The 17,093-nt window shown below is 43.8% G+C and overlaps 1 protein-coding gene across 3 annotated transcripts in view; it reads left to right on the top strand.

Moving 5' to 3' along the window:
- Nucleotides 1-15,451, top strand: part of CUNH2orf42 (chromosome unknown C2orf42 homolog) — a 39,867-nt gene extending 24,416 nt beyond the window's left edge. For all 3 annotated transcript variants that reach the window (XM_042683092.1, XM_042683091.1, XM_042683093.1), the window contains 4 exons: nt 1,085-1,192; nt 5,073-5,173; nt 7,722-7,884; nt 14,781-15,451. In XM_042683092.1, the coding sequence (XP_042539026.1) occupies nt 1,085-1,192; nt 5,073-5,173; nt 7,722-7,884; nt 14,781-14,989 (581 nt within the window). In that variant the 3' untranslated portion in view covers nt 14,990-15,451. The remainder of the gene's footprint in view (nt 1-1,084; nt 1,193-5,072; nt 5,174-7,721; nt 7,885-14,780) is intronic.
- The last annotated feature ends 1,642 nt before the right edge of the window (nt 15,452-17,093 follow it).

The following is a 17,093-nucleotide window of genomic DNA, read 5'->3' as shown; positions in this document are numbered from 1 at the left end:
ATGTTGGCTTGTAATATTTCCTATTGTTTCTAGTTCTAAGCTCTAGCCACACAAAATAGGTCTGATAATCTTTCCAAAAGACTGTCTCTACCATTGTGCAAACACACTGGCTTACTACCCCACTTGGACCTCTGTTCCAAGAGACAGGAGTCTCTTAGTCTCTTGGAAAATAGCCTTCTTTTGTGGCACGCACATGTATATATGTGTATGTGCATGTGTGTGTGTTCTTTAACATTGTTTTGTGTGGATTTTCCCCCTCACATACAGTAGATTATTTAACCAGATATTTATCAGATACTTGCCAATGGCTTAAATTGAGGGCCTTGATTGGCTTTATTAAGTGCTGACATTTCAGAATTGAGGTTTAAAGCCAGCCCAGGCAGGAAAGTCCATGAGATTTTTTTTTTGGAGGGGGGCGGGGTCAGTCATGGGGCTTAAACTCCCGGCCTGGGCGCTGTCCCTCAGCTCTTCAGCTCAAAGCCACTCTACCACTTGAGTCACATTGTCACTTCTGGTTTTCTGAGTGGATTGTTGGAGATGAGTCTCATGGAGTTTCCTGCCCAGGCTGACCTTGAACTGTGATCCTCAGATCTCAGCCTCCTGAGTAGCTAGGATTACAGGCGTGAGCCACCAATTCCTGGCTAGTCCATGAGATTTTTCTCTCCAGTTAACTACCAAAAAAAGCTAGAAGTAGAGCTGTTACCCAAGTAGTTGAGTGCCAGCCTTGACAAAGCACTGTCCTAAGCAAAAACTAAGGGACAGTGCCCAGGCCCTGAGTTCAAACCCCATCCAGTGTTGGCACCAAAAAAAAAAAAAAGTTTTCCTTAATAGTTTGATTATTGCTAAGTGACATGAGCCACTGGCGTCCAGCTCATCCCTGCTTTATATTGTTTGTTTTGGGAATGGAGTCTATCCTGTTAAACTTTTCTGTCTGGACTGGCTTTGGACTACAATCCTCAGGATCTTAGCCTGAATAGCTAGGATTTTATAGGCTTGATCTACCAATGACAGTCTCCTTTTCTTTTTACTTTTCTCTAAACATCAGTGAAGTTTCTCTAAAATAACTTTATTTTTTCTTCCGCAGGCAAACCAGAGCCACTGGTGTTCCACATTCCTCAGTCTTTTTTTGATGCCCTGCAACAGAGAATATCAATAGGCAATGCAAAAAAGCGGCTCCCCAATTCCACCACTGGTATGAGACTTCCTTCAGGAATAGCAACACACATTTTGATCCTAGTGAATTATTAGGAAAAAATGATCTGTGTAGGACTCTCAGGTTAAGGATTTCTATTTTAGTCACATGCTTGGACTGTGATTAGTTGGGATTAGTTGGAGTGTGATTTCAGTAATTAGTTCTTAGAACAATGACTATATATATTTTTTTTTATTTTTTATTTTTTTTTGTAGGTCATGGAGCTTGAACTCTGGGCTTGGGCGTGGGCACTGTCCCTGTACTCTTCAGCTCAAGGCCAGCGCTTTACTGCTTGAGCCACAGCGCCACTTCTGGTTTTCTAGTGCTTTATCGGAGATAAGAATCTCACGGACTTTCTTGCCCAGGCTGGCTTTGAACCTCGATCCTCTGATCTCAGTCTCCTGAGTAGCTAGGATTACAAGCATGAGCCACCAGCGCCCAGCAGTGACTATATTTTTAGAAGGTCCATTCTTCCTTATTTCAGCAAGAATGAATGGGAAAAAAATTTTAATATACATTTGGTTAAAGAAGAACAATGACAAGCAATGCAGGTGGCCACCAAAAAGTCTGATATTTCTAAGTATGAACAAATTTCCGCAAAAGTTTTACAGGCCCCAATACTTACTGAGTCAGCATCTTGGACCTATATTATAGTGTGTGTGTGTGTGTGTGTGTGTGTGTGTGTGTGTGTGTGTGTGTGTGTGTGTGTGTGTGTGTGTGTGTGTGTGTGTGTGTGTGTGTGTGTGTGTGTTTAACCTTTTTTCTAATGATTCCCAAGTTTTGGGAAAAGGAAGATTTTTATTTAGGAAGATTTTTTAAAATAGTATAATTAGCTATACAGGGGGATTTCATTGTGACATTTTCATGCTTTTTTTTTTTTTTTGGTAAGTTGTGGGGCTTGAACTCTAGGCCAGGGCGCTGTCCCTCAGCTCTTCAGCTCAAGGCTAGCACGCTACCACTTGAGCCATAGCACCACTTCCGGATTTTTTTTTTTTCTGCTTATGTGGTGCTGAGGAATCAAACCCAGAGCCTCATGCATGCAAGGCAAGAGCTCTACCACTGAGCCAACTTCTCAGCCCCTGCAATACTTTCCAATCAGTCTTCTCTCTTTGTCATGCTTTCTTATCCTCCTCTCCCTTAATAAAACAATTCAAGCCAGGCACCAGTGGCTCACACATGTAATCCTGGCTACTCAGGAGGCTAATATCTGAGGATTGCAGTTCAAAACGAGCCCAGGCAAAAAAGTCCATGAGACTCTTATCCCCAATAAACCACTCAGAACAAACTGGAAGTTGTGTTGTGGCTCAAGTGGTAGAGCACTAGTCTTAAGAACAGAGAGGCTCAGGGATAGAACCCATGCTCTGAATTCAAGCCCCAGAAGAGCAAAAACATTAAAAGTGGGGTGGGAGAAGGAAGGAGAGGATTGTTCAGAGGCAAATAGCCTAGGATAATTACAACTAGAAACCAAAGCTATTTCTTCAATAAATTGTTATTTCTCATAATAGTGACTCTTTGAGGATTAGCTGTTTCTCAATAACGCAAGCTGTAAATCATTGTTTTAGACTACGAAAACCTTTGTCTTTGGCTGGGCATTGTAAGTTCATATCTATAATCCTAACCACCCAGAAGGCTGAGATCTGAGGATTGTGGTTTGAAGCCAGCCTAGGCAAGAAAGTCTATGAGATTTTTTTTTTTTTTTTTTTGTCAGCCATGGTGGGACTTGAACTCTGGGCCTGGGCATTATCTCTCAGCTCTTCAGCTCAAGGCTAGCACTCAACCACTTGAGCTACAGCGCCACTTCCGGTTTTCTGGTGGTGAATTAGAGACAAGAGTATCACAGATGTTCCTGCCCGGGCTGGCTTTGAACCGTTATCCTCAGATCTCAGCCTCCTGAGTAGCTAGGATTACAGACTTGAACCATCAGTGCCCAGCTTCTGTGAGATTCTTATCTCCAATTAACCACCAAAACAAAAAAAAACAAAAACAAAAAAATCTGGAAGTGGAGCTTTGGCTCACATGGTAAAACTTTAGCCTTAAACAAAAAAGCTCAGGGACAGCACTAGGCTCTGAGTTCAAGTCCCAGGACCAGCACCAAAACAAAACAAAACTGTCTCCATAGCATACCTTTTGAAGCAATGTTATCTCTTCCAGTTTAAACATTAATCACTTGGCTATTTTTGTAGGACCTTTGGTGGAATAGCTTTATAATACTGCATGCAAACAATGGATTAGCAATCACATTACAAATCTTAAACTCCGTGTAATATTTTAAGGACTGTGATTTGATCTGTTAATTCTACAGTTGTAAGAGTCTGTTTTGCCAGACGCTGGTGGCTCATGCCTATAATCCTAACTACTCAGGAGCCTAAGATCTGAGGATCATAGTTCAAAGCCAGCTCAGGCAGGAAAGTCCTTGAGACTATTATCTCCAATAAAACCACTGAGAAAACTGAAAGTGGCACTATGGCTCAAGTGATAGAGCATTAGCCTTGAACTGAAGAGCTGAGGGACAGTGCCCAGGCCTAGAGTTCAAGATCCACGATCAACAACAACAACAAAAAAATCTCTTATAATGGAGTCCTGTGCATAGCAGTAGCAGGCATAAGATCCTAGGTTTGATCCCCAGAACCGAAAAATAAATAAACAAAAAACCATACAGACAAAATCCTAAAGACAACATCTCTAAGAAGCCTCAAAAATTTCATATAGCAAAGCCGGGCACTGGTGGCTCACGCCTGTAATCCTAGCTACTCAGCAGGTTGAGATCTGAGGATCGCGGTTCAAAGCCAGCCGGGCAGGAAAGTCTGTGAGACTCTTATCTCCAATAAACCACTAGAAAACTGGAAGTGGCACTGTGGCTCAAGCAGTAGAGCACTCACCTTGAGCTGAAGAGTGCGGGGATAGTGCTCAGGCCCAGAGTTCAAGCCCCATGACCAACCAAAAAAAAAATTTCATATAGCAGAAATTCATATTGTTTGGCTTATCACATATTGGTTGAACCATGTTATTTATATATTTGCCCCTAAAAAATTCTTTTTAAAAGTGACATAAAGACAAGAGCTAGGGGCTAGGAATATGGCTTAGTGGTAGAGTACATGAAGCCCTGTGTTCAATTCCTCAGTACCAAATACACAGAAAAGGCCGGAAGTGGTGCTGTGTCTCAAGTGGTAGAGCACTAGCATGGATCAAAAGAAGCTCAGGGACAGTGCCCAGGCCCTGAGTACAAGGCCCAAGACTGGCAAAAAAAAAAAAGACAAGAGCTATTTGCTCATGCTTGTAATCCTAGCTATTCAAAGGGTTGAGATCTGAAAATAAAGTTCTAAGACAGCCCAGTCTGGAAAGTCCATGAGACCAAGAGGCTGAAAGTGGAGCTGTGAGTTAAGTGGTAGAGCACTAACCTTGAGCATAAAATGCTCAGAAACAGTGCCTAGGCCCTGAATTCAAGTCCTAGGACTGGGACACACATATACACACAAATGAAATATAAGGAAAATATTGCATTAAAGAAAGAAATTAAGGGCTGGGAAGGTAGCTCAGTGGTAAAGCATTTGCCTTGCATGCATGAGGCCCTGGGTTCAATTCCTCAGCACCACATAAGCAGAAAGAAAAAAAAAGCCGGAAGTAGCGCTGTGGCTCAAGTGGTAGAGAGCTAGTCTTGAGCTGAAGAGCTGAGGGACAGCGCCCAGGCCCAGAGTTCAGGCCCTACGACCGGACCCAAAAAGAAAGAAAGAAAGAGAGGGGGGGGGGGGGGAGGGAGGGAAAGAAAGAAAAGAAAGAAAGAGGGGGGGGAGGGAGGGAGGGAGGGAAAGAAAGAAAGAAAGAAATACAATAAAAAATGTTATTATTTGGTAGTCTAATTTTGTTCCTTTTTTATATTAAGCTTTTGTTCGGAAAGATGCCTTGCCCCTGGGAACCTTTTCCAAGTATACCTGGCACATCACAAATATCCTGCAAGTTAAACAAATCTTAGATACTCCAGAGGTAAGAGTTTATTTCTACAATAGTGGGAGCACAAAGAGGGATGCAGGTATGAGGAGTAAGTTTACAGATCCCTGAGTTCCAGTTGTCAGTGAAAGTTTCTCTTTTTCCATGCTAAGAGATTATTCAGAAGTGATCATTACCAGGTGTTATGATTCTTGCCTATAATGATGGATACATGGGAGTCTGAGATCAGAAGGGTTTGGCTTGAAGGCCAACCCAAGCAAGAAAGTTACTGAAGCCAGGTGCCAGTGGCTCACATCTGTAATACTAGCTACTCAAGAGGTTAAGATCTGGGGATCACAGTTTAAAGCCAACCAAGGCAGGAAAGTCTGTAAGACTCTTATCTCCATTTAAGCCACAAATGTTGGAAGTGGAGCTATGACTTAAGTTGTAGAGTGCCATCTTGAAAAGAAAAAGCTAAGGGATAGTGCCCAGACCCTGGGTTCAAGCCCAGTATTGACATTAAAAAAGAAAAAAAAAGGGGCTAAGAAGGTGGCTTAGTGGTAGAGAGCTTGTTTTGCATGCATGAAGCCCTGGATTCGATTCCTCAGTACCACTTGAATAGAATAGAAAAAGCCAGAAGTGGTGCTGTGGCTCAAGTGGTAGAGCACTAGCCTTAAGCATAGAAAGACTTAGGGACAGCTCCCAGGCCCTGAGTTCAAACCCCAGGACTGGCAAAAAAGAAAAAGAAAAAAAAAAAAAGAGTACATAAAAAGAGAAAAAAAGGGCAAGGGAATGGGTAACATGATCTAAAAAGAAAAGTATTCCCTTTTTTGGCCAGTCCTGGGGCTTGAACTCAGGGCCTGAATCTCTCTGTGCTCAAGGCTAGCAGTTTTACCACTTGAGCCACAGCTCCACTTCTGGCTTTTTCTGTATATGTGGTACTGAGGAATAGAACCCAGGGCTTTGTGCATGTTAGGCAAGCACTCTACCACTAAGCTATATTCTCAGCCCAAGAAAAGTATTCTTTAGCTAAGTTATGTAACTGTACCACCTTTACATCCCTTTATAATAACAATAAAAATTTTTTGAGTTACTAAAGCCAGGTACCAGTGGCTCATGCCTGTAATCCTAGCTACTCAGGAGGCTGAGATCTGAGGATCACGGTTCAAAGCCAGCCCAGGCAGAAAAGTTCATGAGACTCTTACCTCCAATAAACCACCAGAAAACCAGAAGTGGTACTGTGGCTCAAGTGGTAAACCACTCGCCTTGAGCTGAATAGCTGAGGAACAGCATCCAGGCCCAGAGTTCAAGCCCCATGACTGACAAAAAAAAAAAAGAATTAGGGGGAATGTGGCTCACTAGTAGAGTGCTTGCCTAGGTTCAATTCCTCAGTACCACATAAGCAGAAAAAGCAGGAAGTGTTGCTGTGGCTCAAGTGGTAGAGTGCTAGCCTTGAGCAAAAGAAGCACAGGGACAGTGCCGAGGCCTTGAGTTCAAGCTCCAGGTCTGGGGGAAAAAAAAGGTAGTCAAGCGTGGGTGGTTCACACCTACAATTGTAGCTACTCAGGAAGGTGAGTTCTGAGAATGGAAGTTCAAAGCCAGCCTGGGCATACAAATCTCTGAGACATACACTCTTCAATTAACCAGGGCAAGGGCAACTGAGGCAGGGAGCCAGTGATACAGTGCTCATTAGAGCTTCTGCTATTGGAAGTATTCACTTACATGGACATATTCATCCTCCCAGTCATCCACTGCTATTACTTGGGTTTTGCAAGTGAGAAAATAGGCTCTGAAAACTTCATCACTTACATACACAAGATGGGAGAACTGTAGGTGGAGCTGAGTACTAGAAGAATGCTGCCAGTAGTGCAGTAGGGGAAGGAATAAAATTGGGTTGGATAGGTTCAAATTAAGGAAATCCATAAATGAGGAAAGGAAAAAATGGTGATTTGGATTTGTTGATGGTAAATTTGGATTTACTTGAAAATACAAAGAAAATTTTAATTAGTTTGAGTGCACTTAAGAAAACAAGAAAGAAAGAATAATAAAAGCTCTTTTAAGAGCTGGGAAGGTGCCGGGCGCTGGTGGCTCACGCCTGTAATCCTAGCTACTCAGGAGGCTGAGATCTGAGGATCGCGGTTCAAAGCCAGCCCGGGCAGGAGAGACCGTGAGACTCCTATCTCCAATAAACCACCAGAAAACTGGAAGTGGCGCTGTAGCTCAAGTGGTAGAGCACTCGCCTTGAGCTGAAAAGCTGAGGGACAGAGCCCAGGCCCAGAGTTCAAGCCCCACGACTGACAAAAAAAAAAAAAAAAAGAGCTGGGAAGGTGGTTCAGTGGTAGAGCGCTTGCCTTGCATGCCTGAGGCCCTGGGTTCAATTCCTCAGCACCACATAAGCAAAAAGAAAAAAAAAGCCAGAAGTGGCGCTGTGGCTCAAGTGGTAGAGCATTAGCCTTGAGCTGAAGAGGTGAGGGACATCACCCAGGCCCAGAGTTCAGACCCCACGACCGGACCCCTCCCCCCCCAAAAAAAAAAGATCTTTTAGTATCCAAGCATTTGCTTTTTGAAAGTTTTCCCTGTCTCACCTTTTTGTCTTTGTGTCCAGATGCCCTTGGAAATCACACGTAGCTTTATTCAGAACCGAGACGGAACGTACGAGCTGTTTAGATGCCCTAAAGTGGAAGTAGAAAGCATAGCAGAAACCTACGGTCGCATAGAAAAGCAACCAGTGCTTAGACCCTTGGAACTAAAAACTTTTCTCAAAGTGGGTAAGTAAATTCTTTGTTGTTTTTGTTCGTTGTGGGCTTGAACTCAGGGCTTGAGTGCTGTCTTAGAGCCTTTTTGTGCTCAAAGCTAGTACTCTACCAGTTGAACCAGGGCGCCACTTCCAATTTTTGAGGGTTAATTAGAGATAAAAGTTTCATGGGAACTTTTTTGCCCAGGTTGGCTTTGAACCAGGATCCTCAGCTCTCAGCCTCTTAAGTAACTAGGATTACAGGCATGAGCCCCCTGTACCTCGCTGGGCAAGTAAATTTTAACAGCCCATCTTCCTTTGAGGGCCATATCATTACATTTTCTGAGGTTTCGGATCTTGACTTGAATTTTTTTTTTAAACAAATTACTCTTTTTTGTGTGTGTATGTGTGCCAGTCCTGGGGCTTAAACTGCTCAAGGCTACCTCTCAACCATTGAGCCATGGCTCCAATTCTGGCTTTTTGGTGGTTAATTGGAGATAAGAGTCTCAAGGAGGTGGAAGGGAAGGAACCGTAGAGGAAAAACAAAGGAGGAGGCAACAATGCTTGATAACAAATGTACTCATTGGGCTGGGAAGGTGGCTTAGTGGTAGAGCGCTTGCCTTGCATGTATGAGGCCCTGGGTTCAATTCCTCAGCACCACATAAGCAAAAAAGCCAAAAGTGGCACTGTGGCTCAAGTGGTAGAGCATTAGCCTTGAGCTGAAGAGGTGAGGGACATCACCCAGGCCCAGAGTTCAGGCCCCACGACCGGATCCAAAAAAAAAAAAAGAAATATACTCATTACCTTGCTCATGTAACTGTAACCCCTCTGTACAGTATTTTTTGTTGTTTTTTTTTTTTTGGGGGGGGGTCCGGTCATGGGGCCTGAACTCTGGGCCTGGACACTGTCCCTCAGCTCTTCAGCTCAAGGCTAGCGCTCTACCATTTGAGCCACAGCGCCACTTCCGGCTTTTTCCTTTCTGCTTATGTGGTGCTGAGGAATCGAACCCAGGGCCTCAGGAATGCAAGGCAAGCACTCTACCACTGAGCCACCTTCCCAGCCCTCTGTACAGTATTTTTACAATAAAAAAATATACAAAAATTTTTTCAGGAGAAATACCCCTTTAGGGAATAAAACACTTATTTTACCAAGGTCAAAAAAGGCTGGTATTGAACCTCAAGCCTCAAATCCCAACCTTCTGAGTTGCTAGAATTACACACTTAAGCCGCTGGCACTCAGCACACAAAAATTCATTCATTTTGTAAAGGGATTCTATATAACATGTTTTGTTTCATTTAAGCTAGGGCTTTCCAAGTAACATTACAGATCTAATATATATTCACTGTAGAGAAATCATTTATTTCATTATAGAGCATAAAAGACAAAAACCACCTGTAATCCATCACTCTACAGACAACATCACTGTTAAAATTCTATCCAAGACATGGTATCATATCACAGCTGTTTTTTTAACTTACTACTTTCTGTATCCAGCTTCTATGCTATTTTTAATACATAATTAATCCATTCCCAAGTTTATTATTCCATTCATTAAGCTACTCAAGAGTACAGAGGTTTTTCTGACCTAATCTCCCCATAAAAGCCCTACTTCACAAAAGTATTGAACTAAACATTAAGTATATTAACTTTGTTTTTTTTTTTGGGTCCGGTCGTGGGGCCTGAACTCTGGGCCTGGGTGCTGTCCCTCAGCTCTTCAGCTCAAGGGTAGCGCTCTACCACTTGAGCCATAGCGCCACTTCCGGATATTTTTTTCTTTTTGCTTATGTGGTGCTGGCGGATCGAACCCAGGGCCTCAGGCATGCAAGGCAAGCGCTCTACCACTGAGCCACCTTCCCAGCCCAAGTATATTAACTTTGATCAGACTTGTTTTATGCATACCTTTCTCCAGTTCTCCCTGCCAGATTAAAGGAAAAACCTAGATATCTTATCCTTAAATGATTATTTTAAATATGTATCTCTAGATTATTGCAAAAATATATTCAGTGTCATTATATTTCAATGTTATTTTTAAACATTTTTATTGTTATTATAAAGGTGATGTACAGAGGGGTTACAGTATTTTTTTAAACATTTGGATTGTTGCCGGGCGCTGGTAGCTCACGCCTGTAATCCTAGCTACTCAGGAGGCTGAGATCTGAGGATCGCGGTTCAAAGCCAGCCTGGGCAGGAGAGACTGTGAGACTCCTATCTCCAATAAACCACCAGAAAACCGGAAGTGGCGCTGTAGCTCAAGTAGTAGAGTGCTCACCTTGAGCTGAAGAGCTGAGGGACAGCGCCCAGACCCAGAGTTCAAGCCCCAGGACCGACAAAAAAAAAAAAATTGGATTGTTATAAAATAAACATCAGGGCTGGAAATATGGCTTACTGGGAGAGTGCTTCCCTAGAATGCATGAAGCCCTGGGTTCAATTCCTTAGTACCACATAAACAGAAAAAGCTAGAAGGGGCACTGTGGCTCAAGAGGTAGAGTGCTAGCCTTGAGCTGAAATGCTGAGGGACAGCTCCCAGGCCCAGAGTTCAAGCCCCATGACTGACAAAAAAAATAAAAATAAATAAATGAGGATAAGAGTCTCTCACACTTCCCTGCCTGTGTTGGCTTCAGACCACAATCTTCAGATCTCAGCTAGGATTACTGTCATGAGCCACTGGTGTCCAGCTAAATTTTAAGGTGTTTTTTTTTTGTTTTTTTGGGTCCAGTTGTGGGGCCTGAACTCTGGACCTGGGCGCTGTCCCTCAGCTCTTCAGCTCAAGGCTACCACTACCACTTGAGCCACAGTGCCACTTCCGGCTTTTTTCTTTTTTCTTATGTGGTGCTGAGGAATCGAACTCAGGGCCTCTGGCATGCAAGGCAAGTGCTTTACCACTGAGCTATCATCCCAGACCAATTTTAAGTATTTTTAAGTGTACAGTTCTCTAGTAATACATTTACATAGTCATTTCTCTAGCATGTTCTCATCTTCAACTGCAATAAACAGTAACATTCCTCACTTGCCTCCCCAAAGGCCTGGCATCCATCATCCTACTTCTGTGAGTTCATCTACTTTCTGTAGGTCATGTAAGTGGGGTAATTTCTGCAGCCGTCTTGCTTTTCCCTCTTTTCTTTTCCTTCCTTCCTTTCTTCCTTCTTTCCTTCCTTCCTTCCTCTTTCTTTCTTTCTTTCTTCTTCCTCTTCCTCCTCCTCCTCTTCCTCCTCCCTTTTTGTAATAGTACTGGGCCTGCCTGCCTGCCTGCCTGCCTTCCTTCCTTCCTTCCTTCCTTCCTTCCTTCCTTCCTTCCTTTCTTTCTTTCTTTTTGTCTGTCGTGGGCCTGAACTCTGGGCTTGGGCACTGTCCCTGTGATTCAGCTCAAGGCGAGGGCTCTACCGCTTGAGCCACAGCGCCACTTCTGGTTTTCTAGAGGTTTATTGGAGATAAGAGTCTCACAGACTTTCTTGCCCGGGCTGGCTTTGAACCGTGATCCTCAGATCTCAGCCTTCTGAGTAGCTAGGATTACAGGCGTGAGCTACCGGCGCCCGGCTTCTTCCTTCCTTCCTTCCTTTTCTTTCTTTCTTTCTTTCTTTCTTTCTTTGTTTCTTTCTTTGTTTCTTTCTTTCTTTCTTTCTTTGTTTCTTTCTTTCTTTCTTTCTTTCTCCTCCTCTTCCTCTTCTTCCTCCTCCTCCTCCTCTTCCTCCCTTTTTGTACTAGTACTGGGCCTTGAACTCAAGGCCTGGGTATTGTCCCTTAGCTTTAGCTTTTTCTGCTCAAGGCTGGAGGTTCTACCATTTGCACTACTGCTCCACTTCTAGGTTTTTTTGTTTTTTTGTTTTTGTCGGTCGTGGGGCTTGAACTCTGGGCCTGGGTGCTGTCCCTCAGCTCAAGGCGAGCCCTCTACCACTTGAGCTACAGCGCCACTTCCGGTTTTCTGGTGGTTTATTGGAGATAGGAGTCTCACGGTCTCTCCTGCCCGGGCTGGCTTTGAACCGCGATCCTCAGATCTCAGCCTCCTGAGTAGCTAGGATTACAGGCGTGAGCCACCAGCGCCCGGCAAGTAAAGTTTTTTTGTTTTTTGGTTTTTTGCCTGGGGCTTGAACTCAGGGCCTGAGCATTGTCCCTGAGCTCCTTTTGCTCAAGGCTAACACTCTACCACTTGAACCACAGCACTACTTCTGGTTTTTCTGTGTATATGGTACTGAGGAATCGAACCCAGGGCTTCATGCCTGCTAGGCAAGAACTTTACCACTAGGCCACATTCCCAGCCCACTTCTAGGTTTTTACTGGTTAATTGGAGATAAGAGTCGGATAGACTTTCCTGTCCCAGCAGGCTTTAAACCACAATCCTCAGATCTAGCCCTAGGATTGACAGCATGAGTCACCAGTGCCTGGCTGGTTATGCACATTGTTTTGGCTAATTTAATATAAACTGTCATTATCTTTGGAGGAGGACCAGAAGCCACTGGAATCGGAAATATATTGGATTCAGTCCACAAGTTTTCCCAAGTACTTGCAATGTGTTCCATGCTGCATTTACTTTTTTTTTTGGTTGGTTGTGGGACTTGAATTCTGGGCCTGGGCACTATCCTTGAGCTCTTCAGTTCAAGACAAGTGCTCTACCACTTGAGCCACAGCACTACTGGTTTTCTGGTGATATAAGAGTCCCACAGACTTGCCTGGGCTGGCCTTGAACTGGGATCCTCAGATCTCAGCCTCCTGAGTAGCTAGGTTTACAGGCGTAAGCCACCAGCACCCAGCATTGTTTTTGTTTTTAGAGAATAGTTTGGTAAAAACAGAGCCTAAAAAATGTACATGCAGCTGGGCACTGGTGGCTCATGCCTAGAATCCTAGCTACTCAAGAGGTTGATCTGAGGCTCATGGTTCAGAGACAGTCCAGACAGGAAAGTCTGTGAGACTCTACCACTGAGCCATCTTCCCAGCCCTCTTATCCCCATTTAACTACCAAAAAAGGCAGAAGTGGAAATGTGGTTGTAGTGGTATAGCGCTTGCCTTGGGCAAAAAAAGGCCCAGGGACAGCACCCAAAAAAAACCCACCAAAAAAACAAAAGTGGCACTGTGGCTCAAGTGGTTGAGCACTCACCTTGAGCTGAAGAACTCAGGGACAGCGCCAGGCCCAGAGTTCAAGCCCCATGACCGACCCTCCCCCCCCCGCAAAAAAAAATCAACACACACAAAAAAACCTCAAACTAATGTTTATATAATTTATTCCAGCTGTGATGGTACACATCTATGTTCTATAATTCCAACAGTTGGGAGGCAGAGGCAGGAGGATCATGAGTTCAAGGCTAGGTTTAGATACAAAGGAGGTTGAAAGAAAGCCTAGGCTACATAGCTTTATTGAGACCCTATCTTAAAAAACAAAATAGAGGGGCTGAGAAGGTGGCTCAGTGGTAGCATGAATGAGACCCTGGGTTCGATTCCTCAGTACCACATAAGCAGAAAAAGCTGGAAGTGGTGCTGTGGCTCAAGTGGTAGAATGCTAGCCTTGAGCAAAAGAAGCTCAGGGACAGTGCCCAGGCCCTGAGTTGAAGCTCCAGGACTGGCAAAAAAAAAAATTTACTAAACTGGGTGCTGGATTGCAGTTCAAAGCCATCTGGGCCAGAAAGTCTTTGAAACTCTTAAATCTCCAATTAACTACCAGAAAAGTGCTGCTGTGGCTTAACGTGGCAGAGTGCTTGCCTTGAATGAAAGAGCTCAGGACAGCGCCCAGGCCCTGCGTTCAAGCCTCATGACCAACAAAAATTAAAAATTAAAAAAAATTTTTTTTTAATTCACCTGTAGAGGAGCTATTTTATCGTTCTTACCCAGGCCAAAAAGAGAGAGAAAGAGCCCCAGGACTTTGTCTTACCTTTGTTTTGCTTTGTGCGGTTTCAGTTACTCTAGGTTAAATGCAATCAGAAAATGTTAAGTGGAAAGTTACAGACCTACACAGTGCCTTTATTTTAGCCAGATGTGATGGTATATACCTGTAATCTCAGCATTTGGGAGGCTGTGGCAGGAGGATTTTTAAGTTCAAGGCCAGCCTGAGCTATGTGTTCTTTGAGGCCTGCCAGGAACATATAGGGAGGCCTGTCTCAAAAACCAGCAAAGAAACAAAACACAACAACAACCCAAAAGGTTAAAAAAACAACCTTGTTACTTATTCTTTTTTGATGGCTAATTGCAGATAAGAGTCCTACAGACTTTCTTGCTTGGACTGGCCTCAAATCATGATCCTCAGATCTCAGCTTCCTGAGTAGCTAGGATTGATTACAGGTGTGAACCACCAGCACCTGGCTATAAAAATTTTTTTGAGTGGAGCGCCGGTGGCTCACACCTATAATCCTAGCTACTCAGGAGGCTGAAATCTGAGGATCGTGGTTCAAAGCCAGCTCAGGCAGGAAAGACCGTGAGACTCCTATCCTCCAATAAACCACTAGAAAACCAGAAGTGGCGCTATAGCTCAAGTGGTTGAGCACTCGCCTTGAGCTGAAGAGCTGCGGGACAGCACCCAGGCCCAGAGTTCAAGTCTTACAACCGACAAAAAAAAAAAAAAAAATTGAACTTCATAATGATATGTGATCTTTTATTTTTTTCTGCTTATTGAGGGTTTTTGCACTTTTCATTGTTATTATTAAGGAGTGTACAAAGAGCTTAAAATTTCTTAAGTCAGGTAATGAATAAAATGTTCCTTGGACAATGTCATCCCCTTCTTTGCTTTCCTTCATTTTCCCCCTCCCATCCCTGCCCATAAGTTGCATAGTTCATTTTTTTACCCAGTATATATTGAATAATGGTCATGTAATCTCACCACTGAATATGTAAACTCTACTCAGATTGTGAAAGTCTGGGAGATGGTCTAATTGACCCTTCTTGCCGTTAGGGGTGCCATTAAAGTCAGGTAAAGTATGTTAATAAGTGTTCTGTTTTCATCTCTTTGAGGTAATACTTCTCCAGATCAAAAGGAGCCAACACCTTTCATCATTGAATGGATCCCAGATATTCTTCCCCAATCCAAGATTGGTGAGCTTCGGATCAAGTTTGAGTATGGTCATCACCGGAATGGGCATGTGGCAGATTATCAGGACCAGAGGCCCTCTCTGGAACACCCCTTGGAACTGGCCCCTCTGACCACTATCACTTTCCCTTGAGGCAAAACAAACCTTCTGCTGCTGTATTTGCACATCCTCATCCCTTAACCACTTTAAATACTCGTTAAGCACTTAGATGGCCCTGTTCCTTAGTGAACTGCTCTTAGCTAAGATCCACTTTCTCAGAGCATTCAAGTGGGTTGTGTGGAAGAAAAACTTCTAAATAGCCTTGGTGCTGCTGTTCACCATCTTCATGATGAATTGGAAAATATTTCTGGCTACTAGAATTTTTAAAGGAACAACAACAAAAAGCCCACTCATTTTCCTTCCTTGTGGACTCATTTTAGAGATGTATTTCAGCCTTTTTCTAATTCTCCAAGAAGTTAGCAGCACTAGCCTTATGCCAACAGGATTAGAAAGTAATAATACCCTGGGGTTAGGGCAGAATGTAAAGAACCTCCTGACAAAGTTCCAGCCATGCTTTTTATTCTATTCTCAAATAAAGCACAGTGTCACGAATTTGCAAGTGATATCTCATGTTGGCCTGATTGTAAAATTATAAAACATTGGAGAGAATCTGATAAGGAAGTTAAAAAAAAAATTTTTTTTAAACCAGGTCTGAGTATGTCCAGGGATCATGGTAGACCTCAGTATTCTCGGATACATAGTGCCAAAGATACTGCTGTTGAAGAGATCCACAAACACTCAGGAATCAGTTCAGTGCTGTTCTATGGATGTTTGTTTGATTTATCTCAAAAACCACACATCAGCTGGGTGCCAGTGGCTCACATCTGTAATCCTAGCTACTCAGGAGGCTGAGTATCACAGTTCCAAGCCAGCTCCCTCTCCCCTCCCCATCAGGAAAGTTTGTGAGACACTTATCTCCAATGAACAACCAGAAAACCAGAAGTGGTGCTGTGGCTCAAGTGGTAGAGCACTCACCTTGAGCTGAAGAGCTCAGGAACAGTACCCAGGCCCACAACTGAAACACATAAACACACATACATATGCCACTAAAGACATGGCAACCATTTAAAACCTCTAAAATTTTTACTTTATCACTTTGATTAGGCACATTAACTTTTTGCTTTTTGGAAGGCATATTTTGATAAAATTAAGGGCAGGGAAATATCACACAACCAGTTAAACACAACTAGAAGCATGGGACTGATTGACAACATCTCAAATCAACTGAGCTGCTTCATGCATGTACTGCAATATTTTTTTCTTTTGCCCCAACCAGGAATTTAAATTTTTTTTATTTGTGAACTTTAACTTTTTGTTTTTGTTTTTGTTTTTGTTTTGGGTCCAGTCATGGGGCCTGAACTCTAGGCCTGGACGCTGTCCCTCAGCTCTTCAGCTCAAGGCTAGCGCTCTACCACTTGAGCCACAGCACCACTTCCGGCTTTTTTCTTTTTGCTTATGTGGTACTGAGGAATTGAACCCAGGGCCTCAGGCATGCAAGGCAAGCTCTCTACCTCTGAGCCACCCTCCCAGCCCCTGAACTTTTAACTTTTTAGTGTTTTGTTTTTTTGCTTGTTGGTTTGTTGTCGTTTGGTCATGGGACTTGAACTCTGGACTTGTCCCTCAGCTCTTCAGCCTAAGGCTAGGACTCTACCACTTGAGCCACAGGGCCACTTCTGGTTTTCTGCTGGCTTTTTTTTTTTTTTTTTGTCGGTCCTGGGGCTTGAACTCGGCCTGAGTTCTGTCCCTCCGCTCTTCAAGCTCAAGGCGAGCGCTCTACCACTTGAGCTACAGCGCCGCTTCCAGTTTTCTGGTGGTTTATTGGAGATAAGAGTTTCACGGACTTGGGGCTGGGAAGGTGGCTCAGTGGTAGAGTGCTTGCCTTGCATGCCTGAGGCCCTGGGTTCGATTCCTCAGCACCACATAAGAAAAAAGCCGGAAGTGGCGCTGTGGCTCAAGTGGTAGAGCACTAGCCTTGAGCTGAAGAGCTGAGGGACAGCGCCCAGGCCCAGAGTTCAGGCCCCATGACCGGACCCAAAAAAAAAAAAAAGTTTCACAGACTTTCCTGCTCAGGCTGGCTTTTGTTTTTTGTCTTTATTTGGTCAGTTGTGGAGCTTGAACTCTGGGACCTGGGTGCTGTCCCTCAGCTCTTCAGCTCAAGGCTAGCGCTCTACCACTTGAGCCACAGTGCCACTTCTGG

This window comes from Dipodomys spectabilis, unplaced genomic scaffold, assembly GCF_019054845.1.
Source record: "Dipodomys spectabilis isolate Male_0828 unplaced genomic scaffold, ASM1905484v1 ptg000079l, whole genome shotgun sequence".
Classification (NCBI taxonomy): domain Eukaryota; kingdom Metazoa; phylum Chordata; class Mammalia; order Rodentia; family Heteromyidae; genus Dipodomys; species Dipodomys spectabilis.
Note: the sequence above shows the minus strand (reverse complement) of the source record. Positions and strands in the feature narration are given on the sequence as shown.